Below are 25172 nucleotides of genomic sequence, written 5' to 3'. Positions count from 1 at the left end.
AGATTTGGTAAAGGAAATGGAAGCACTGATTACAGAAGAACTCTTCAAGGAGATCAGCCACAAAAGGAAAAAGAGATGTGGTATGATAGCTAGTAGAAATGGACAGATCAGTAAGAGTTTTTTGAGGAAGGAGATGCAGGGATATTTGTAGGAAGTAGGTAAGCGACCAGGAGACAGAGAGACACTGAAGACTAGTGAGAGGATGATCAAGGGGGCAAATCTGAAAAAGAAGATGGGACAGAATAGGATTGTCATACAGCAGGGTTAGGAGAAGGGCCAACTCTTCATGTAAGACAGGGATAAAGGAGCAGACAACGGTGGAAAACTAAGTGATATGAGATGAGAAGAAGGGAATAATAATATAAAGAGGCTTGGAGAATGGTTTCAATTTTTTTCAGGGAAATTTGAGGTAATATATATATATTTTTTAAAGCAATAAGGGTTAAGTAACTTGTTCAAGGTTACACAGCCAGTTATTTCTGGGTGTGGTGCTAAGTATCTGAGCCCAGATTTGATCCCCAGGTCATCCCAACATTGGAGCTGGTGCTCTTACTTGCTAAGACACCTGGCCGCCCTGTATCAGCAAGCACCCCAGCGTCCCCAGGGTGGCTGCCATCACAGGTTTTTAGATCTGCTTTGTTAAAGGAAAGCAACTCAAAATGGGTTAACAAGCTTACTTTAATCAGTCAAATATGTATCGTTTACCTAGTTCAGGGGAAAAAGGTCAGCACCCCGAACTTCAGAGTATACAGACAGAATTATCAAGACAGAGAAACAGATCAAGTAGACAAGTTTCCAAACTGTCCAACCATTACATAAATTTGCATTTCCATTACATTGGAATGGTGAACTGCCTGCATCGGGACCTGCCAGGAGCCAGGAGAGGCTGCCGCCTGCGGGAGGAGAAGGAACCCAGGAGTTTGGAATTCACCCACAGGAAAAGATAAGAACTGAGCAGCAAAGCAGGGGCCCTGAATGTGTTTCCTTGCTGCATCCCACAGTTTGGGACCCAGGAGGAGGATGGACTTGTGGACTATGGTGGGTGGAATGAAGTGCCGTGGACCCCCAAGGACCCCACCTTGTTGGTTTTGTTGCCCAACCCCCTCTCTGTACTTGGAAGCAGGGGCTGGAGCTGTGTGAGGGGAAGGACACCCCACTCCACCCAAGAGAACTTTATTTGGACTCTTGTTTTGAATTGAGGTGGTAATGCAATGTACTTTGTGTTTGTATAAGGCCCAGCAGCCACTTTGGTAACTTTAGTTCTGTATCTTGAAAATGTGACCTAAGAGATGTTTAGTACTAATTCAAAAGTAAATTGACTATGCTATGGGCATGAAAGATCTTGTAATGGAAATGCAAATTTAAAGATCTTCCCTGCCCTTAGGCCCTTTGATAGGCTTAAGAGACTCTGAGAGCCTTCCTTGATTTGAAAATATACTCTTCCTCCTAATAGGCTGAACACGGTCACATGGAGCCTGTGGCAGAAGGCTTGGTTTTCAGGAATGCCCACACCTTGATGCTGTGTGATTGGGCAGTGGGTCAAGAGTGTGGTTACATTCTCTGACCCAGGAGAAGGCTATATAATCCCTGATGTGAGGCTTTACTTTGGGGCTCACTTTGAGAAGTGTTCTGTGATTTGATCAGATGATACTCTGGGAAGCCGTTGTTGAGAGCCCCCCGGCTTTGAAAAACCCAGATGTTGATTTGGTATGGATGTAATGGTTGGACAGTTTGGAAACCTGTCTACTTGATCTGTTTCTCTGTCTTGATAATTCTGTCTGTATACTCTGAAGTTTGGGGTGCTGACCTTTTTCCCCTGAACTAGGTAAACAATATATGTTTGACTGATTAAAGTAAGCCTGTTAACTGATTTTGAGTTACTTTCCTTTAACAAAGCAGATCTAAGAACCTGTGTTGGCAGCCACCCTGGGGACGCTGGGGTGCTTGCTGCTACACGCCCCTAAGCAATTGGGGTTAAATAACTTGCTCAAGGTTACACGGCCAGGTGTTTCTGGGTGGGTGCTAAGTGTTTGAACCCAGGATTCGATCGATCCCCAGGTCATCCCGACACTGGAGCCGGTGCTCTTACTCGCTGTGCTACCTGGCCGCCCCTCTGAGGTAATATTTTCAACTGAGAAGGTTGGAGGAAGGATAAAAAAGTCTGGAAAAGGCACTGGGGTGTGTAGGATAATTAATCTATTAGGGAGTTGTGAAAGGATTGTCTTGCCACAGTAAAGAACCATTTGTAATTATGTAAACAAATTTGTAATAGAGCAAAAGACACAGTAAAGTTTGATGATTTTTTCCAGCTTTGTTTAGTAGCACATGAATAGGAATGAAGGCAGTGAATAATAGGAGTAATGCAAGGGAAGGTTTAGCAGGGCAAGACTGGTGACAGGATAAGAGGACAAGGGATTCAAGAGAAGAGAACAGTGTATAGTTGAACTATGGCTCATCAAGGGGTCAAGATGTATATATCCAGTGTAGGGGTGATGTCCTGGAAAAGAACTGAGGGATGAGAAACCATAGGAAAGACAAAGAACAGGGTTTGCAGCTGCAAGGCAAAGAGAGAAGTAGAATGATTAAATAAGAAAATCTAAGACACAGACATAGAGGTGGAACACTTGTGAGGAATAGCATGATCCAGGTTATTACTGTCTTTGCACATATCAGTGCTGGCATGGTGAGAATATGCCACAAAAGGTTTCATTGAACAAAACATATATGCTAGTCGATTAGTCTAGTAAAGAAAGGACTTCATTATCTTAGCTATATTCAAGTGTCTGAAGAACTGTCATGTGGAAGAGGGATTAGATTCATTGTACTTGGCAGAATCAAGAAAACAATACGTACAATGACTACAATAACAACAGTAGCTTTTATATAGCACTTTACAATTCACAAAATGCTTCACATGTGTTAACTCATTTGATTCTCACAACAACCAGAAAGTTGTTGTGCTGTTGTTATCCCCATTTTACAGATGATGAAATAGAATCACACAGAGATCATGGCATTTGCTCAGCATAGTGCACCTAATGCGTACCTGAGATAGGATTCATGCTCAGGTTTTGCTCACTCCAAGTACTGCTCTCTATGCTTGCCGCCTCAGTAATTTAAATGAAAAGAACCACCACAAAATAACTGAAAATGCATATTGCAAAATTACAAGGAGTGAGTCTGACTCTAAAGAAGAGAAATGAGAAAACATTTCCCTTTACTCCTTTGTAGGGGGGTGAGTCCTTGTGTATATAATACTGCATATGTTGTCACATATTTTTTTGAGGGGGCAACACAAAGCAGTTGGGGTTAAGTGACTTGCCCAAGGTCACATGGCTAGTTAAATGTCAAGTGTCTGGGGCCGAATTTGAACTCAGGTCCTCCTGACTTCACTGCACCCCCTAGTTGCTCCTAGTTTTTTGTTTTTGTTTTCTTTGATGTACTGATTGGTTTCGTGGACTTTCTTTTCTCTTTTTTTTAAAGTTGCTTGTTATAAGGAATGACTTTCTGAGAGGGGAGAGGGATGGAATACAAGGAGAAATTTAGGCGATTAAAAAAAAAGATATCAACAAAAATTTATTTTAAAAAATTCACTCTGTAGGGGCGGCTAGGTTGTGCAGTGAATAGAGCACTGGCCTTGAAGTCAGGAGGACCTGAGTTCAGATCTGGCCTTAGACACTTAACACTTACTAGCCACGTGACCTTGGGCAAGTTGCTTAACCCCAACTGCCCTAAAAAAAGCAAAAAAAAAAAAGTCCATTCTGTGACACAATTCTGGCAATGGTCAATATAGGATTTGTTTTGCTTGAATATGCATATTTGTTACAAAGATTTTTTTTCTTCTCTTTTCTTTTTCCCAGTGGGGGAAGAAAAATTAAATGCTTGCTGATTAGCAAAAAAGATTGAGTTAAAAAAATTAATTCTCCTTGACCTTCAAGGGTAAAAGTAGGAGCAGTAAATGAAAGTTGATGGAAAACTTCTTAATGTTAGAGCTATCCAGAAGTGGAACATAATTCCTTGGGAAACAGAGTGCCTTCTTGCTAGGTATCTACCAGTGAACAATGTTTGATCATTTGCTGGGGATGCTATGGAGGGAATACATATTTAAGTTTGGTTTGGGTTAGATGACTTCAGAGGTCCCTTCCAAGATTTTGGAAGTAAAAACAAAACAGACCCAAACCACAATGCAAGCTATGATTTGTATTTATATCTAGAAACATGGGGGGCAGAGTCAAGATGGCGGAGTAGAAACAGGACTTCTGAGGGACTCCAGCTTCCACCTCCTCCAATTCATGTAAAAGGTGATTCTAAACAAACTGTGGAGCTACAGAACCCACAAAATGACACAGAAAAGCTAACCTCCCTCTGAGGACAGCCTGGCAGGAAGCGGCCAGCTTAGCACTCTGGGAGCCGACTCCAGCCCCGTGGGAGCCAGAGGTCTTAGCCTCAGGGCGCTACAGCCAGCTGCTGGCTGGAAGGACTTCAGATCAGCAGATCAAGGAGAAAATATTACAAGAAGCCAAGAAGAAAAAATTTGAATATTGTAGAAACACAATCAGGATAACGCAGGATCTGGCAGCTTCTACACTGAGGGATCAAAGGGCTTGGAATATAATATTCTGGTCAAAGGAGCTGGGATTAAAACTAAGAATCACCTACCCAGAAAAACTGAGTATCATGTTTCAGAGGAAAATATGGTCATTCAGTAGAATAGAGGACTTTTGAACATTCTTTTTTTTTTTTAAAGCAATTGGGGTTAAGTAATTTGCTCAAGGTTATATGGATAGTTTGGTTTTTTTTTTGGTGGGGGTGTTAAGTATCTGAGGCCGGGACCAATCCCAGGTCCTCCCGACTCCGGGGCCAGTGCTCTTACTCACTGCACCACCTAGCCACCCCACTTACGAACATTCTTGATGAAAAAACCAGAGTTGAAAAAAAACATTCAGATACAAGAAGCAAGAGAAGCATGAGAAGGTAAACAGGGAAAAGAAATCATAAGGAACTTATCAAAGTTGAACTATTTACATCCCTACATGGAAAAACGATAACTGTAACTTATGAAACTTTTCTCAGCATGAGAATAGTTGAAGCGAACAGAAATATATAAACATATATATATATATATATACATTCATACATACATATGTCTATATAGGAGAGTATATGGGCATATGAATATATATGTGAATGTGTGTATATGTGTGTACAGGTGTGTACATATATAGAGGGCACAAGACCAATTTAATCGGAAGGGATGATACTTAAAAGGTGAAATTAAGAGGTGAGAGAGGAATATAATGAGAGGAGATGGGGAGAGACAGAATGGGGTAAACTATCTCATATAAAAGAGGCAAGGGAAAATGGTTACAATGGAGGGGAAGAATAGGAAGGCAAAAGGGAATGGGTCAACCTTATTCTCATTGAATTTGGCTTAGGGAGGGAATGATATACACACTAAATAGGGTATCTCACCCTACAAGAGAGTAGGGGGGAAGGGGATGAGAGGGGGGATGATGGAAGGGAGGGCAGGCTGGGGGGAGAGAAATTGGAAGTACCCACTTTTGAAAAGGGACAGGATCAAAGTAGAGAATAGAACAAGTGGGAGGTGGGATAGGAGGGAGGGAAATATATACACTATGGAAATGTTTTGCATAGCTACACATGTACAACCTATACTTAACTGCTTATCTTCCAAGTAAGGGTGGGTGACAAGAGAGGAAGGGAATGAATCTGGACTTCAAAGTTTTAAAATCAAATGTTTAAAAAATATATATCTATATATATATACTATTATTAATATTATTTTATATGTAACTGGGAAATAAGATATACAGGCACTGGGGCATAGAGATCCACCATGCCCTACTGGAAAGTCAGAGGTGGTATGGGAGAAAATATGGGAGACAGCAGATTGGAGGATGGGATTTCCAGTGGGATCACTATTTTGGAATGGTGGGTAGGGAAAAAATGGGGAGAAAATTTGTAACTCAAAATCTTGCGGAAATGAATGACGTAAACTAGAAGTTAATAAAACATTTGATTAAAAAAATGTTATTTTAGGTGTTTTCTAATTGAAATCTCATCAAACCAAAAATATAAAAATTATACCAAGACCTTTATAGGGATCAAATAATGAATTAAATAGGCTTTTGTTGAGAAATAAAAGCTTCTCATACCTTCAAAATTTTAAGCCATATCAAAGGAATCTTCTAAATAGTACAAAGGCATGATTATGACAAAAGGAACCCTCTGTTTGCTAATAATTGACATAATATAATTACCCATTTTATAAATCACAGACTTCATGAGAAATAACTTTGACCAAAGGACTAGCTTCATAAATAACTTTTTATATTCATCTAAATAATGTGACAAAAAAAAATGAAGGCAATACCCTAAAACAATTCTTTATATTTGTCTATGCAGTAAGAGCTAAAAAATAAACTACTCAGTTTGGGCTACTAGCAGTACAATTTAGAGGGATTAGCTTTATTTCTATCCTTATGATAGAGGGAACATTTTATAATGCTTTTAACTATGACAGAATGATGGAACAGTTATGTGATTCTTATAACTACCTCACCACAAATAAATGATTATTTTTTAATTTTTTGTAGATTCAACACATGCAATTTAGTATCTTTACCTGAACTGTTCGTCCTGCATGGATATGCTCTTCATGTAATCGATCCCAGAGTCTGCATCGCTGATACTACACAAAGAAAAAATACAAAAAACTATGCAATTTCTCATGTTTAGGAACTGAATAACCTAACTCAAGAAATTCCTGAAATTTTCAGTAATAATTTCCTTCTTTGAAATGATTTTTTTTCTCTTAAAAACAACTAGGGTATGGCATTAGACCTTTGCTGTGCTTGGGCCTGAGGCCCTCCACCCTATCCCAGAAATAAATTGAGTTATTTCCCTAATTTATTACAATTACTAGTAGTACTCCTGGGACAGTACACATTTCTGTAGGAGAAGAGAAGAGAAGTGGCAGTTACAGGCCACAGTTCTTTCCTTGTTTGAGATCTGTGTGAGCTTTGAGGAAGGGAGATAGGGCAAAAGAGCTAACTTGGGAGATGATAATATCACAAATTCAGAGCTAAAAGAGACTTTAGAGTCATCTAATCCCACATCCTCATTTTGCAGACGAGAAAACTAAGGTGCTCAGAGGTATAGGCAAAGTTGCAAAACAAACCAGTAAAGTGTAATTGTCCTGAATCCCACCTGATTGTCATGCTCTTTCTCTGCTGATTATCTCCAATTTATCCAATGTTTAGCTTGTCTGTACATAGTTGTTTATATGTCATTTCCCCCAACAGAGCGTAAGCTCAAGTGCTGGGATGATTTTCTACTTTTCTTTGAGTCTCCAGTGCTTAGCAGCACAGGGCCCAGGCCTGTTATTCAATGAGCAGCTATAGCCGGCCAGTCACTCAAGGTATTATTCCACTGTGCATAAATAAGTTCTTCAATGGCCTTTCTAGGACACATACATAAGACATAAACTGCTGCACAATGGAGAAAAACCATACACTATGGACCTGCAGGAATCATTTATCTGTCCTCACTGTTAAGAGCCTAGACACAGGAAGTTACCAACTTACAAAGACTTTGTGTTCCAAAAGTTCAAGTTTGGAACTCGGAACAACTTTTCCCTAAGAAAAAATTTCCGAATGGTTCTTAGGTTCCCAGGCTAGCCCACAAAAGTCTATTTAATCCATAATGTTGCTGAAATAGCATATATTTATGATGAAAATAGTAAAGAATATCATTGCAATATTAGTAATTGAACAAAACAGAAAAATCAAGTGGAACAAGAAACAAAGTTGGTACTTGCTTCTGAAGTGATGAAGAGAGTCAGGAAATCATGTAGAACTTGTCCAATATAGAGTTTATGCAGCCAAAATTCATCTGGGTCCTGTTAGGGCTCTTATTACATAATAGGTATAGATTCACTATCAAATGCATCTCAGTGGCAACATCAAGCCCTAATACCAAGTCCTTTTTTGTAGAGTGCATGTACTTTACTTTGTTTTTAAGTTTTTTATTCTAAGTTTAAACACCAAAAAAATGCATTTTAGATATGCACAGTCAGAAATACAAAAAAGACTACATACAGGAAATTGTCCATCTCTATTTCATACGGCTTTATTTTTTTAAGTATACAGGAAATTTCATATATTACTTTCAAAACTGTCCCCCTTCTACTCTGATCAATACAATCATGCAAGACAATTCCAAAAGATCTGTGATGAAGAATGCTATCTACCCCCAGAGAGAAAATTGATGAATTCTAAGTGTAAACTGAAGTATAATTTTTTAACTTTGTTTTTCTTTAATTCTTTAACATGGCTAATGCAGAAATATGTTTTACATGATTTCATATGTATAGCTGATTCTTTGAGAAGGCAAGCAATATGATTTCATATGTATAGCTGATATCATATTGCTTGCCTTCTCAAAGAATGGGGGAGGGCTGAAAGTCGACAAAATTTCAAACTCAAAATTTAAAAAAAGAATGTTAAAAATAAATATTTTTTAAAAAGATTTAAAAAAAACCATCCCCTTGTCTGTACTTCCTTCAGAACTTTATTCTGTTCTCTTCTGTGCGTTTTAAAGTGTTTCAATGGCCTTTTTTTGGGAGGCAGCACTACTGCTAAGCCCTCTTACCCCTATTTCCCCGACTGACTGAGAAAGGGGAAAAAAACAAAACAAAACTTGTAACAAATAACATAATCAAGGAAGCCTAGTTCTCGAGTTCATGTATTTCTATATTAAACGGTGTATGTATGTATGTATGTTTAACTGTTTTAAGTAAAAGTGAGGTTCACCCTTCTTCCATGTTTATATACTCTTTTTGAATAGCTTTGATTGCTAGAAAGTTTTTTCTTATATTGAACCAAATTGTGCCTCCCTTCCAACAATCAGTCTCAGTTCTTTTCTGTAGTTCTCCCTCTCCTCCCGTGTGTGTGTGTGTACACACAGGTAAAATAGAAATCAGACAGCATATACATATGTATATATGATATACATATATAATGTCTAATATTGTATATGTAATATCGTGTGTATGTATGTAGTGTTTAATCTCTTTTTTTACCTTCTAGCTGTTCAAATATCCAAAGATAGTATCATGCCATTTTGTTGTTTTCATTTTCTTTTTTGGTCAATCTCAGTTCATTCTGGGCTTAAGCCTCCTTCACTTTATTCTTATGGCTTACACTAGTTTGCTTTTAGATTTTTATTGTTGGTTATATGCACCTATTTCCGTCTTTTGAACATGTCCTTTTAAAATCCAAGCTTATCATGGATCTCCCACTGTAACTATATGGGTCTTTTACGAATATGTCCTTTTCTTACTGAGATGATATTTTTATTGTGTTGTCATAATTTCACTTAAAAACCTACCATTGGGGTGGCTAGGTGGCACAGTGAATAGAGCACTGGCCCTGAAGTCAGGAGAACCTGAGTTCAAATCCGGCCTCAGACACTTAACACTTACTAGCTGTGTGACCTTGGGCAAGTCACTTAACCCCAACTGCCCTGCCCCCCCCTCCAAAAAGCAAAAAAAACAAAATAAAAACAAAAAACCAACAACAACAAAAAACAAACCTTACCATTTTCCTCAATCATCTTTCTTTTTGGCATCTCAGGCCATACATGATGTTGTACCTATCTTTTCTCTGAACTGTCTGAAGTCGGCTTGTTTAAAGTATGCCTACTTACTCGTTCTCCTCCTCGGCTATTACTAACTAAAACGTGATACAGTCATATTTCTCTAAGGCTCTCTTTCAACTTCATCAACCTATTCTTTCTTTACTATTGGTAAAAATTAGGTCCAAAGTAACAGATCCCCTTATTCTTTCTTTTACTTTCTAAAAGACAAAATTGTCAGCCGAGAAGAAATTATCTCATAAACTCTTGCCTGAATAAGTTAATATTAATATATACTATGTTATGTAATATAAGCTAATGATGAAGATACTATGATATAGAGCTCCAGGTGTTCACAATACATTGCTTTCATTGTTTTATATACCTATAGGGTGACTTAAATTAAAAGCTTGCCTCCAATTTGCTCTGTATTTCTTTTTTTAGAGTAAAATCAGGTGGCTGACATTCAATATAATAAATATTTTATCTTTCAACACTTGGCTTTCTCCAAGAATGTGTTCCTTTGAAAGTAAGTCATTGTCTGACTTCCAAGATCCTCAATATTTTCTTTGTCCACAGTGAACTACACTCTGGTTAAACTCCTTTATGCACGTATGTATACATATACACACACATATATAAAACATCTTTTAAAATGTGCTGCTTAGTTTTGTATAGGTGAAAAGTCATAATCCATTAAATAATTAAACAATTATCTGAAGACCTATTATGTATAAGGCACTGTATTAGATGAAGACCAGAAACCATCTCAGGAAACAGATCAAATGACCGGTAACATGAAGTAAATTGGAGTCAAGTATTATATGCTAGCACTGAAACTAAGTGCTTGCTTTGAAAGTATAAATATACAGTAATTATTTGGAGGCTTTCTGCAATTTCACAAATACTGGAACAGAATAATAAAGCAAAGCAAATTTCATACAAAAGACTGAAAGATTTAGCACAAAAGGACTTGAGAGAATGAGGAACCAAGGGACTATAAAAGGGAAGGACAGGGCAGCTAGATGGCACAGTAAATACAGCAACTGGCCCTGGAGTCAGAAGGACCTGAGTTCAAATGTGGCCTCAGACACTTAACATTTAATAGCTGTGTGACCTCGGGCAAGTCACTTAACCCCAATTGCCCTACCTCTCCCAAAAAAGAAAAAAAAGGGAATGACACAAAGAAGGAAAATAGCATTAAATATAAGGGGAAAGAAAGGTGAGAAAGGCTATCCTTGTTCAGAGTCTACTTTCTACAACACCTCCTGAGGTGTCTTTCCCTAGTCCTGTGCCTTAGACCTAGTGCCCTTCCCAATCAGATTTCCTAAAACCTCTTTTCATTCCTTCCTCTGAAGCAGCTGACGTCCCCCTCCCCCACTGCCAGAAAACATCTCCTAAATAGTTGAAGACTTCTGCTCCCCACAACCCTCAGGCTATCATTCGTAAGCAAATGTCTTTAAAACATGGTATACATGGGATCATTTGGCAAACAACTGGAGGGTGGGAAGAGTAAAACAAGGGGAAGGGGAAAAAGAGAGTCAGGTGTATGGCAGCTGTGTACTGGGAAAGGCAGGGATCCTTTATCTGACTAAGAAAGGAGCTGATTTTAAGCCAAAATAATAGGTAAAGGGACATAACTATGGCTAGGCAACAATACTACTGTCAGATACACTGTAGCAAGGGCTACACTAGGATATATTCACACACATAGGCTCCAGAGTCCAAGGTCAAAGAGAGAAGAAGATCTCTTTTGGGATGGCAGGACGGGAGAAGTCAGGAACAGGAGAAACCAATGCAAACTATGGATATTAGAGCCAGGTCAGAAGCCAAAACAAGGCAGAATGCTTTGGAGGGTCCAGGCCAGGGGTGAGGCACCTTTGGCCTTGAGGCTACATGTGGCCCTCTAGGTCCTCAAGCAAAGCCTGCTGACTGGATCCAAACTTCACAGAACAAATCCCTGCATAAAAGGATTTGCTCTGTAAAACTTGGACTCAGTCAAAAGGCTTCACCTGAGGACTTAGAAGGCCTTGTGTGGCCTGGCGGTGTGCCCCATCCCTGTACTCTAGGCAATCTATTTAGACAAGTTTTGTTTTGTTTCTTCCCCTTCTTTTTAAGGGGTGGTTTGCCTGTAGGCTACATGCAGAAGAATTTTAGGGATCTTTACCTGGTCTCTATGGGGCTTGATGGCTCCACCTGAAAAAAAGGTTTCTGTCTCAAGATCTCATCCTCCATTTCATCCCCACTCTCCTGCTGGTCCAAGTTTCCTGCTGCCCAACCACTGGTCACCCAGCACAATCAATGTCCAACCTGATATTCCCTCCAATCATGAAGTCCCTTATCTATCCAGTCTCTAGCCAGTTTGGATTCCATGACATTACCACTATTGCCAGTTCCTTCATTTTCATACTACTATCAATTATTCTCCCTCCATCTCCAAACTGACCTTTGGGCAATATGTCTCACAACTCTTTCTCCTCTCTAAAATGCTGCCTCAGAGTGAAATGATGAGATTCAGATGTCCTTTTGTAACAATGAACATCCATTTATCAATTATCAATAATCAATTAAATTTATGTATTATCTGCTATATGCCATGAACTATCTAGGTGCTCAGGAAATAAAGACAAAAACAAAATATCCTATATATCCCTGGGGAGAAGAAATGCAACACGTGCACAGACAAATATGTGAAAAAGAATACACAGAATAAATACAAAGCATTTCTAGAGGATGGAGAGAACATTGACAACCTAGGGGAATCAGGAAAGGACTCTTGTAGAAGTAACACCTGACTTTAAATGTATAAATAATTATATTTATCATCTCACCTGAAGAAAAAGAGGTTGCTAACTATTAGACTCTCAAGTCTAAAAACTTGTTGACACAGAAAAAATTAAGCCAAGAGCTGAATTCAGAGAATAGGACGGTTGTTCCTAAGCACTGTAGTACAGGAAAATGTATAAACATTATATTTGGATAGGTTCTGTATTTTAATTACTAATAGTCTAATAAATCAATATGGACTAATAAAAAATCTACAGTCTATGTCCCTATATCCTTTTCCTAAAGAAATACTCTTTGAGTGACATATTTGCAGAGCAGAAAAACCAACAGATAAAAATAAAACCCATTGTTAAATCAACAGGAGCCAGGTGTTTTAGCAAAGCATCTCATCTAATATTTCAAATTTAGTTAAAATCCACAATAAATATAAGTAGACCCATGTAACTGTTTCCTCATGATAGAAAATGAAGGGGCTCACCTTCTCAATATTTATCTGATGTTTTCTCAACCTTTCTAGGTCCGTTGGGATTACCACTTTAATGAATTTCTGGATAGCTGGCTCAACACGGCGCAATTTCACTCTTTCTTCATCTTCAGACATGGTAAAGTAGAAGTGTGTCACCACTTGCCCAAACTGCTTTCTTCACTTATGTGGAAAAACCTAAAAATAAATATTTATTTAAGCATATTTGCTAATCAACTTCCGTGACTTAATTAAAAAAAAAAACCTCACCTACTTTACAATGCTCTAAACAAAGTATAAGGCATTTATTGAAAATGTAATACTAAATGTAAATAAAACTCAAAGTGAAAATCTATCCTTTGACATTTCTAAAGAACAATATTTTGTACCAAACATAGAAAACAAAATGTTTTACTTTCTAACAATAACAAGATGATTATGTAACTATATATTGAAAATTTACTTTAGAACTTATATGTAGCTAAAAGTTTTGAAAAATGAAATTCTTGTTAAGATTTCTATAATAATTCTATAAATAATTTCTATAATAAATTTTATAAAAAGATTTCTATAATAACTTCTATAATAATAATGGTTCTCTTCATCTACAACTATTTGCATTAACATTCACTAAGTCACTTAAATTTACAAACATGCACTTTTCTAGCTTTCTCATGCAAAGCTATACTTGTTCTATAAATAGTATATAAATATGTAGACAAAATTTTATAATATTAGACAAAGGTTATTATTTATTCATTAAACAAATATTTATTAACTACCATATACACATTACTCACCTAGCTTCTCAACCTATTCAGATCTCACTACCCACTCCTGCACCCCAGCCACACTCAATTAGGGTCATATCCTTGATCTCACCATCGTCCACAAATGCACCACACCTCCGTATTCAAGAATTCTAAAATCTCTTTACTGACCATCATCTATTGGCTTTTCACTTCTCCTTCTGCCCTCCCTTACTCTTTGTACACACCATGACTTCTAATCCCTTGATCCCTCCATTCTTTCCCAGGTCATGACCCCTGCATTAGCCACTCTCTCCATTTATCCTTATCTTGACCAGTTCAAATCTATACTCTCCTCTTCTCTTGAGTCCCTAGTCCCTTTACTATATTGCTGATTGCGCCTTGCCAAGCCCGAGCATTTATTGGATCACTCCTATCATTCACCATCTTCACTTTTATGAATGCTGTTGAACTAAGGTGGAGAAAATCATCAATTATTATTATTCAGTCTACTACAAATTTATGTTACACAACTTCACCTGGGCTCTCACTGCTGCTAAGCAATCCTACTATATTTCCCTCATCAACTCACTATCCCATTCTCCACAAACGCTCTTCCAAAACTTTTCATCCCTATTAAACCTCCAATGGCTTGCCCTGTCACCACCTCGTCAGTTGAGAACCCTGCCTCATATCTTACAGAAAAAAACTGAGGCTATTTGCCATGAGCTCTCTCTTCTCCACTCTTCCTTGTCTCATATCACTCAAAAACTTTTGCCATTATCTCTCCCTCTCACCAGTCTTACATAAAGAAGTGGCATTACTCCTTACCAAGGATAACCCCTCAACCTACAAAAGAGATCCCATTTCATCCTTTCTCCTCCAATAGACTGCCCCCTTCTGTCATTCCCATACTTTCATTTATTTTTGATCTCTCCCTCTCTGCTGGCTCCTTCACTACTCCCTAATAAACATGCCTGTGACTCCTGAAAAAAAACTTCACTTGATCCTTCGATTATCAACAACTATTGTTTTATATCTCTTCTGACTTTTGTGGCTAAACTTGAAAAGACTATCTACAATAGGTGCCTCTCTTCTTAAATCTGGCTTCTGACTTCATCATTTCACCAATATTTTTTTTTCCTCTCCAAAGTCACCAATGGTCTCATAACTGCCAGGACAACAAGAACAAAAACAGACAAATCCAACTCAATGGTTTTTTCTCAATCCTCATTCTCCTTGACCTCTCTCCAGCTTTTGACACTACTGATCATCTTTTATTCCTTAATATTCTCTCTAGATTTTCAGTTACCACTTTCTCCTGGCTCACCTCCTACCTCTTAGATTGCTTCTTCTCAGTTTCCTTTGCTAGACCATCATCCGGATCATGTGAAGTCATGTCCTCTAACTGCAGGGGTCCCTCAGAGCTCTGTCCTGGGTCCTTGCCTTCTTCTTCCATACTACTTCACTTGGCGATTTCATTAGTTCCTATGGATTGAATTACCACCTCTATGCTGATGATTCTCAAATATACTTATCCTGCCCTAATTTTTCTTCCTATCTCCATTCTCACACCTTGAACTGTCCTTTAAACATCTCAAACTGGATATCCAGTAGACCCCTTAAATTCGACATATTCAAAACGTTCCCCTAAACCTTTCCTATTACAATAGTGGACAAAGCCATCCTTCTAGTCCCCTAGGCTTACAATTTAGATGTTATCCTCAACTCATTATCTATCAAGCCCTGTTCCACTTCCCTCCATCTAATGTTGCAAAAGCCTGTCAGTATTCACTTTTGTAACATCCCTTAAATATACTCCCTTTTCTCCTCTGAAACTGTCACCAATGCAGTTAGGCCCTCATCACCTTATGTCTTAACTACTTCAAGAGCTTGTTAGTGTGTCTGCCTGCCTCAAGTCTTTCTGGATGCCAATTCAGCTTCCATTCAGTCACTAAAGTGATTTTCTTAAGCTCAGGTCTGACCACATCATCCCCTTACTCAATAAACTCCAGTGGCTCCCCAATACACCTTATTCTCTGCCATTCACTCTTCACTCCATTGACACCAGCCTCTCTGCTGTTCTATGAACAATACACTCCATCTCTTGGCTCCAGACATTCTCTCTGGCTATCCCCTATTCCTAGAATATTCTCCCTCCTTACCTCTGTTGACTGGCTTCCCTGGCTCCCTTTAAAAATCAACTTAAAATCTGATCTTCTATAAAAAGCCTTTCCCATTCCCTCTTAATTCTAATGCCTTCCCTCTTTTAATTATTTCCTAATTATCCTGTATATAGTTTGTTTGTTCATATTTGTTTTTTGCTTGCTGTCTTCCACATTAAATTGGGAGCTCCTTGAGGGCAAGGAGTGTCTTCTTCCTCTTGCATCTCCAGCACTTAGCAGAGTACCTCACACATAGGAAGCTTTAATAAATATTTACTAAATGATCGACAGGCACTATGCTTAAATACTTCAAAGATCTGTGACTTCATTAGTATGAGCATGACTTTCACTTGATTCAAACTGTAATCCTTCTGTGACATAGTAGCTGGTCTTTGATAATTAGGATTATTATTAGGATTAAAGCTGAGAGAGATCACAGAGGTCACAGATAAGAAAACTGAGGTCCATATAGGTGACATAACTAGTCCAGTTTTAAATGGCAATGTCAGCCAAGACTTGAACCCAGGTCTTCCTGACTCAAGGTCATCTTTCTGTCTAGCTCTGTTTTAATTGTGGTGGAAAATCTTGTCATCCTATAGCAGGACTAATGATGAATCTCTATAAAAAACTGTAAGTAGTGGGGTTCAGTTTCCAGGTGCTCTCTTAGTTAATATCTAGATGACCCCCAAACTCAGCATATTTGAATTGTGGCAGGTTTGGTAAAATATGGGAATTTGTAGGTGCAAAGTTTATTAAATAACTCCTCCCCCATTTCTCTAGATTACTGTCATATGGAAGAGGAATTTGATCTGAGACTGTAAGACTCAATGAATTTAGAAAGCCTACTCTTCTGAAGTCAGACAAACAAACCATCATCAGGGTCACTTTGCAGTTTGGCAATATATACTATAGCATGCTCTGTGCTGGAAATGACATTGAGAACTCAGAGTCCTCTCTATAGCCTAATAAAGCACTGAAGGACTTGAAAGAGGACCACTATGTTTTGCATATAAAAATGAGTCCTAAGGCTGCAGGCCAAATGCCCATTTAGAAAACTAAAGATACAGTCATCAAGAAAGTGATAAGACATCAAATCAAATGAATGCTTGAAAAACTGAAGGGGTGACAATCAAAAAAGATTTACTGTGACAATGTCTAAATAATCACTATTCTAGGTGCTAAGAGAGAACACAGAGAAATTTTAAGAACTGCTTGTTACAATCTTGTTAAGGAAATAGGATAAAGTCTTATCACAAAAAATTCATGTTGTCTACTATTAACTAGATTCTGGCTGCTGCTAGGAAATTCATTCATTAATCTTTAGATGTTTCCTTATCATATTCCCCACAAAAGCTGCAATGAAATCCCATCCTTACATTTAGTTACAAAATAAACAGAATGGTTTCTACCTGACGATTAGCCACGTAACTGTCAAAGTGATATTCTTAAAACATAGGTTTGATCACATCATTCCCCTGCACCAGTGATTCCCTGTTACCTCTAGAGGTAAATTCAAATTCCTCTCTTTGGCATTTAAAATCCTGCACTACTTGGCCTCAACTTGTCTTACTAAGCTTCTTTCACATTACTCCCCTATATGCATTCTACAGTTCAGTTAAATTGGCCTTCTTGCTATTACTTTTACGAGGATATTCTAACTCCTATCTGCATACCTTTGTAAAGGCTGTCCTCCTTTCCTGGAATTCATCTCTTCATCATCACTACCTCTCAAAATCTAGTGTTTTCACACAACTCAGCTCAAATATTATCAACATTAGGTTTCTTTTTAACCCTCTCCAGCCCACTAGTGCTTTTTTCACTGAATCATTCTGTATTTATATTCACATAGGTATACAGTATGTTGCTTCCCCTGAGAAGATGTAAGTTCCTTGATGGCAGGGACTATCTTTTGTCATTTCTTATAGCTCAATAATAGTCCATTACTTTTATATGCCACAATTTCTTTAGCTATTCCCCCAAATTCTCCTGCCCAAAATACAGGGGAGATAAGGGATGGATCAGACTGTGATTTCACTGAAATGGTGAGGCAGGTATTCGCAGTGGACCAAGTTGGTATTTTGGATGTATTCTCCCACAGAATATGTAGTGGTCAAGTTCAAGAGTACTTAGTGTAGTTAAGAAGTTTCACCTACATCTTTAAGTCATTCCATTCTAAAACAACTTTAGGTAAAACAATATTGCAGTGGGCAGTCATCCCTTGATATCAGTATGATTAATGGGAGATGCATTCTTGGCTGGTGAAAATTTGGACCAGCTTAAAACAGGTGAAAAGACTAAAACTCTTGTTGTTGTTCAGTTGCTTCAGTCACACCAACTCTTCATGATCCCAACTGATGTTTTCTTGACAAAGATACTAGTGTTTGCCATTTCCTTCTCCAGCTCATTTTACAGATAGGGAAACTGAGGCAAAGAGGGTTAAGTGACTTGCCCAGGGTCACACACCTAGTACATATCTGCAGTTGGATTTGAACTCCAGGCCTGGTGCTCTATCTACTGCCTCACCTAGCTGCCCCAATACTAATTCTTCCTTCCCTTTAAATCCTGTCCAAGATTTCTTACCCTGTAGTTGTGGGGCAAGGTGACATCATACATGCCTCTCTCTCTGTCTGCGCAAGTGCATTAACAGCCCTGGGGCAAGAAAAATACTGTTCTCACCTTGTCTAGCAACCATTTTGTGATAACTACTCTCCACCAGTCAGAGGGTTCAAACTACTTAAGTTGTTGGTTGTTTTTTTTTAAATGCATTAATTATGAGACTTTGATTAGACCCATTTTATGGGGGGGGCATGCTCATAATGTACTTCAAATATATTATGGATTAAATAAATGTATGTTAGACTGAAGTATAATTTTTTAAATTAAAAATTTTTTTTTGCTTTTTTTGGAGGGGCAATTGGGGTTAAGTGACTTACCCAAGGTCACACAGCTAGTTTTTGTGTTGTGTCTGAGGCTGGATCCGAACCCAGATCCTCCTGACTCCAGGGCCAGTGCTCTATTCATTGTGCCACCTAGCCACCGCCCCCATGAAGTATAACTTTTTATAGGGAAATACATTCCAAGTCATTCACTGTTATGCTTCTTTAAACAAAAATTCTGCCAGTTTATAATTACCTATGTAGTTATTTTATGTACTTTTTGAATATTGAATTTTTCTTTTCATTCTTTAGAGTCTAAACTCAAATCAGTGGATATTTACTGTTCACATGAAAGGCAGATGCATGAAGTATAAAACACGGTCCCTGTCCTTAAAGGTCTCTATACTGTGAACAATAAGTTGATCTTTTTTACCTTGACACAATTGGCTATATGACAGGGACTCAACCTTTCAGGCATTTTTTTTTTTTGGCCCACAGCTATTATTTCAAGAAGGTCAGCTAGTTAATGAACATTTATTTATTAAGCATTTATTTTGTGGCAGGCATTGTGCTGTATGCTGGGGGTACAAGGAAAGGAAACAACATTGGCTCTGTCATCTGGGAGTTCACTTTTAATACTGGAGATATGCAAATAACTGTTGTACATAAAATGTACAGACAAAGTAGACGGAAGCTAATTTCAGAAGGAAGCCATGGAGAGAGCAGGCAAAAGGTAAGAAGGGACCTGGAAAAGCCAGATCAGTTATTTCAGTTGACATTTACACAATATTTTAAGAATTGTAAAGTGTTTTGTATGCATCATTATCTTATTTTAGCTTCCCAATAGACCTGAAAGATAGATACTATAGGTATTATGCTCCATCTTATAGATAAGGAGAATAATTCACTAAAGGGATAAGTGACTTAGGCGCATACTTGGTGACAGCTGAAACTAGATCTCTCCAGATACAGAGAGAGATCTTATCTTATACTTCTTTGTATGTCCCAACTAAAGATATGAGGGTATGAAGTAGGGGGAATTCAGAATTGATGTCATTATTTCCATATCATTGCCTTTCCCCACCTGACCTTCACATCACTAAAGACATGTTATCTTTCATTTAAAGTACAATTTTATATTGATATTGTTTATTTTTACATTATCTTCCTTTGTAAAAGAATCTAAGCTTCTTGTGAACAGAGATTATTTCCTTTTTTTTTTCTTTTTTTGGTCTTTGTATCCTAATAACAAGCCTGGCACATAGTAGTTTAATACTCAATGACTTCTGATTTCTGAATATATCCTTCCCCTGCTCTTCTATCAAGTCATTCCATGTAACAAAGAATAAAAAAGAGGTAAACAAGCATTTCAGCAAAACTAATACATCAATGAAATCTAATAGTCTATGCAATGTTCCACATTCAGAGTTCCATACCTTTGCCAAAAAGAAGGCCAATGGTTTTCTATTTCTTTTCAATATGATTCTACACAAACACTAAAGTATTATAATAATATAATACAAGAAAAAAATAAAGTAACACAAGTTATTTTTAAAAACATATCTGAACTAATACATCCAAGTGAGTGCTCTCCCAATAAAGCAGCCACTTAAGCGGTTTTATTACAATGATGCTACTACACAAATATTTTTAGTATTTCCTTCAAAGTTGGTCATAGATATGACCAACAAAATGGAAGACTAGATTTTTTTTCCCCAGTCCTAATGAAATCTCAAAAACTACTCAAAATAGTATTATGAGCAAGAAGCAAGGAATTGGGTCCTCAGGCCAAAATACTAAGAAACCTAACAGAGTAACAATCCAACAAATTAATCCCTCATCTAATCCTTCATCCCTAACTCATTCATGCAGCATCTTACTCATCAATCCAGTCCACACAGTCTGGCAGGGTAGCACAAACCATCCTACCAGCTTATGTTCTTGGAATCCACTCAGCAATTTCCTTGATGCTGCTCTAGTCTCTGTCAATGCATTCTATCTCTACTTTCATTCCTTTATCTTATGGGGGTAAGCAACATATCTCAACTCTGCCCACCCCCTTGTTGAAGAGTGGCGGGGAGGACTGACAAAATGTAAGTCAAGCTACTACAGGCCCAAAGAAAAGGGTACTGGCATCCAGCTGGGGTCAGTTCTGTCCCCAAAGAAATCACTTTAGGGTAAGGGCTGAAGCTGTTGAAAAGTGAATTTCCCAAGAGTGGAGGAGACTGAAATAACTGAAGTACAGCCAAGGGATCCTCCATCAAAGGAGTTAGGAAGTGAGGGATAGAGGAACAGAAGAAGTTAAAAAAACGAAATTACCAAAATCTTAGAAGGAAGAAAATTTAGTCAAAAACCCAGAGCATAAGCTGATAATTCAACAGGGGCAATAATTATCTAATATCTAAATGAGCTCAAATATCTTTAAATGGATGTTGTAAAAGAAAAGAAACTGAATTAACACCTGATGAAGCAAGCGAGCCTATGGATTCCTAAGACAGCATAGAACAAAAGCAGGATGTTCCCAAATTGTTCAAGAGAAAAACAATTATTTTGATATTAAAAAGGAATAATAGAATTTATGATCTACAAGGCAAAACAGAGTAACTTGAATCCAAAAGTGGTGAATATCTCCAAGAAACAAAATAGAGAACAAATGATTGAGAATATAAATATAATGAAATGAAGGTCAATCTGGAAGAAAAGAAGCAAAATGCAATATATTTTTTACAACTCACATATGATCTTTATCTCTATACAAGCAAAACACATTGATCTTGAAGACAGATTGCATTAACAATCTAAGCATCACAGTTCTTCTGGAAGAATATGTCAAAAACCAGAAAACCATAATGCATGAAGTAATACAGACAAGTGTCCAAAACTTGTGGACACTTAAGAATACAGAAAACAATTATAAAGAATCCAAGGATCACCCCTCCTCTACAAATTCTAAGACACAGTGATTAGATTTAACAATTCTAATATTAACTAATCAACTTTTATTAAGCATTTATTTTATGCTAGCCTCTGTGCTAAGCAACAGGGACACAAAAAGAGGCAGAAGAGAGTCCCTGTCCTTAAAGGGCTTACAATCTAATGGGGGAGACAACACCCAAACAAAGAGATACAAAACAAGCTACATACAGGATAAATAGGAAATATTTAACAGAGGGAAGGCATTAAAATTAACAAGTGTTGGGACAGGCTTCCTGTAAAAGAAAGGATTTTACTAGCGACTTAAAGAAAGCCAGGGAGTATTAGTAGACAGAGCTGAGCGTAGAGCATTCCGGGCAGGAACAGTTAGAGAAGATGCCCGAGAGCTAAGCAATGGAATAAGACGTCTTGTCCATAGAACAAGATGGCCAGTGTCACTGGATTCAAGGGTACTTGCTAGGGAGCAGTAAAATTTGAGAAGTCTAGGAAGGTAGAAGGGGGCTAGGTTATGAAGGGTTTTGAACCCCAAATACAGGAAAACAGAAAAGGAAATTTAGGGTGAGAGAAGGTACTGCTGCCCTGCCTATTTAGCCCTAAACAGTCCTCTAACTAGGGGGTCTCTGTGCTCTCTCCCCGCACAATGTGCTGATGCCCATTAACACTTTCCTGGCTCTATATGTATTTCATGATTTATCAACATCCCACAGAATCCCAGCTTTCCTTTACACTTCTCTGTCACATGCAATCTACCATATGTGTATTTGGGGGCTGATTGCCCACCCATGTCTTCTTCAGCCATCTCCAGGCTGGCCACGCAAAGCCCCACATCATGGTCTTCCCTCCGGAGTCACACGCATATTGTCTCCTATCACTTATCTTTTTCCCTCCGTCTCAAAGTTCCATTGACTTCACTAGTGATAGGGCACATGGATTTTACCACCCACACGCCCAAGCTTGCCCCCAACAATTCCCCGCACGTGTCACTCCATTACGTCACAAGGAAAGGAAAAGAAGGATGTCTATCTCAGGACACTCCACTACGTCACAAGCTCAACCGCCCCGCCCCCGAGGCGGGGGGGGGGGGCGCGTCAAAACCACTTCCGGTGCCTTTTGTCAAGCTTCTACAAAGCTCCTAGGAGATTGAAACCGAAATCCTAAAATTAGTTACTTCTTCAGCTCGTTCCCCGCCGGGGGGAGGGGGCAGCAGTCCTAAGCGAGACGGCCGATGCCAACCACCCCGCCCCTGCTAAGCCAAGTCCTCGGGCCAGAACTCTTCCTGCTCCTCCCCTCTGCGCGCTCCTAATTGCCCCACGGCCCGCGCGCGCGGGTCCCTTGGCAACCCACCTCCCAGCGTTCCCCTTACCTCGCCCTCGGACGCTGGCGGGGACTGGGGCCTCCCCCGCGTCCCGCCCCCCGCCCCCGCCCCAGCCGGAAGAGGCTGCGCGCGAGGTGGCGCAGGCGCAGTGGTGGAATGGGGGAGGGAAGCCTTCGGCCGGAGCTGGGGCTCTGGAGGCTGACCGACCTTGCTTTCTTTAGAGCTCCCCAGCCCGGTGAAGGAGAGGGCGGTGGGCGTGGCGCGCTCGTGCACACTCGTTTCCACCCGACCGGCGCCGAGTGTGCGCGTGTGTGACCCCGCGGACGCCGCCACACCCTTGTTCTGACCGGGGGCTTTGACCGCCTTTCCGAGTGACGTAAGTAAGCCCGAGTGTTTGGCCTTGGGCTCATTAAAAGCCGTGCTCGCGGAAGCGAGGTGATGATTAGCTTCCAGTCTGACAGATCCAAGGAGCCGAAGCTGCCGGTCCTGAAAGGCAAGGTCCACACCTCGTGTAAACACACCGCGATCCCGACACACGCGCCTGGTCTGTGCGCTCCGCCACGCCCTTGGCCCCACCCACCCGGAGGCGCGGGCTTCTGAGTAAACAGCTTGCTTTTCTTTCCTTGCGGTGACTTTAAACTTCGAGGGAAACCTGGAATTCATGAAAGTTTCCCAGAAGTAAAAGGACTAAAGAAAACTTTTGTTTTTGTTTTGGCGGGGGGAGGTCTAAATCAGAAAAACGGGAGTTCTAAGAGTCAATAGGCAGAGTACTAGTGATTTTTAGGTACCTCCAGCCATTTGAATATAGATAATAAAGTAATTAAAATATTTTCTTTCACTTTTTTAATCTAGGAGTGGTCCTAAACTAAGATTAGGGGATTTACTCCCTCTCTTGTCCTCTTATCCTAAAAAAGAACCACACAGGAAAAAAAATTAACCTCGAAGAAAAAATGATCATTCCAGAGATGGAGAATTGTAAAGTCTTCTCACTCTGGCAATTCTATCTCTAATAAGAGATACTTTGAAACTAACATAGCAGATTTGTGGGGAGATACATTTTGGCATACAGGAGGGCTTCTGCCACTAGCGTTTTAAAATTTTTCTTTATTTTGTTAGCTATATCCCAATTACATTTAACGAACATTTCAAACCCTCATCTTAAAAAATTTTGAATTCCGAATTCTCCCCCCCCTTGAAAAGACAAGCAACATGATATCAATTAATACTTGTGAAGTCATGCAAAACATTTCTGTATTAGCCATGTTGTTAAAAGAGCAAACAAGGAAGAAAAAGTATGCTTCAATGTGAATTCAATTCACCAGTTCTCGACAACAGTTCTTACAATTTGGATGTTTCCCTTTAGAAATTGTTAGATACAATTTAATTTAGATTTGCCACTTCCGATTTCAATCAAGAAATTAACCATTTGAGCACCTAATATGTCAGACCCTTTGGTAGTCAAAAGTTGAAAGTCTCTGCCTTTTAGGGGATTACATTCTAGTGAGGGGAAACAATCTATTTATATGGGATTTTTAAAGGAAACATCTTCATAGCCTGGCTCCTTATTACGCTTCTGTTATTACACTTTTCTTCCCTCCAGGAACTATGATCCAGCTACACTACTACAACAGTCACTTGTTCCTTTCACAAAACACTCCATTTCCCAGCTCTTGTCTTCTCCCTGGCTGGCCCCCTTAGCAAGACTACAGTGCTCTCCTTTCTTACCTGTGGCCTGCCTGGCTTCCTTCAAAACTCAGCTCAATTCCCACCTTCTAATCCAGTTAGCCTTTTTCCATTGTATGCCTTGCCCCCAACTCCCACTTAGTGATTTCTCTCTGAGATCACTTCCCATGTGTCTCCCTCACAATCCCCATCCGAATTTGAAAGGCAGGGACAATGTTTTTACCTTTCTACAGAGTTCCCTAGCACTTAGCCCAGTGCCTGATACATAATAAATTGATAAATGCTTGTTGAATGACCCGGGTGAAGGGACAGAAAGGCTTCCTGTGATGTTTGAATTGAACCTTGAAAAAATCTGGGAATTTTCAGAGGTAAAGCCGAGGAGGAGCGTTCTAGACTTGGGGGGCAGCTAGGGTAAAAGCATGGGGAATGCATCTATTTTGTGCAGGGCACTAACTGTTCTAAAAAGGCATCAGGAAACTAAAGACAGAAACAAAATTATTCTGTGTTCAAGGAACTTAGGTTCTTTTAAGGGAAGAGGATGTG

The 25172-nt window shown here is 39.2% G+C and overlaps 1 protein-coding gene across 2 annotated transcripts in view; it reads right to left on the bottom strand.

Moving 5' to 3' along the window:
* Window positions 1-23303, bottom strand: part of STX17 (syntaxin 17) — an 85444-nt gene extending 62141 nt beyond the window's left edge. The window contains exons 1-3 of one of the 2 annotated variants that reach the window (XM_069105873.1): window positions 23154-23303; window positions 12923-13105; window positions 6647-6712 (exon numbers count right to left, since the gene is read on the bottom strand). In XM_069105873.1, coding sequence (XP_068961974.1) covers window positions 6647-6712; window positions 12923-13045 — 189 coding nt within the window. In that variant the 5' untranslated portion in view covers window positions 13046-13105; window positions 23154-23303. Of the gene's footprint in view, window positions 1-6646; window positions 6713-12922; window positions 13106-22994; window positions 23097-23153 lie in introns of those variants that run through there. The other variant, XM_069105863.1, reaches the window with a different exon arrangement.
* Between the last annotated feature and the right edge of the window lie 1869 nt (window positions 23304-25172).

Source organism: Petaurus breviceps, unplaced genomic scaffold (assembly GCF_028583685.1).
Source record: "Petaurus breviceps papuanus isolate PSGF00001 unplaced genomic scaffold, PetGlider_PUasm1.0 138, whole genome shotgun sequence".
Taxonomy (NCBI): domain Eukaryota; kingdom Metazoa; phylum Chordata; class Mammalia; order Diprotodontia; family Petauridae; genus Petaurus; species Petaurus breviceps.
This window is presented reverse-complemented; position numbering and strand designations above follow the sequence as displayed.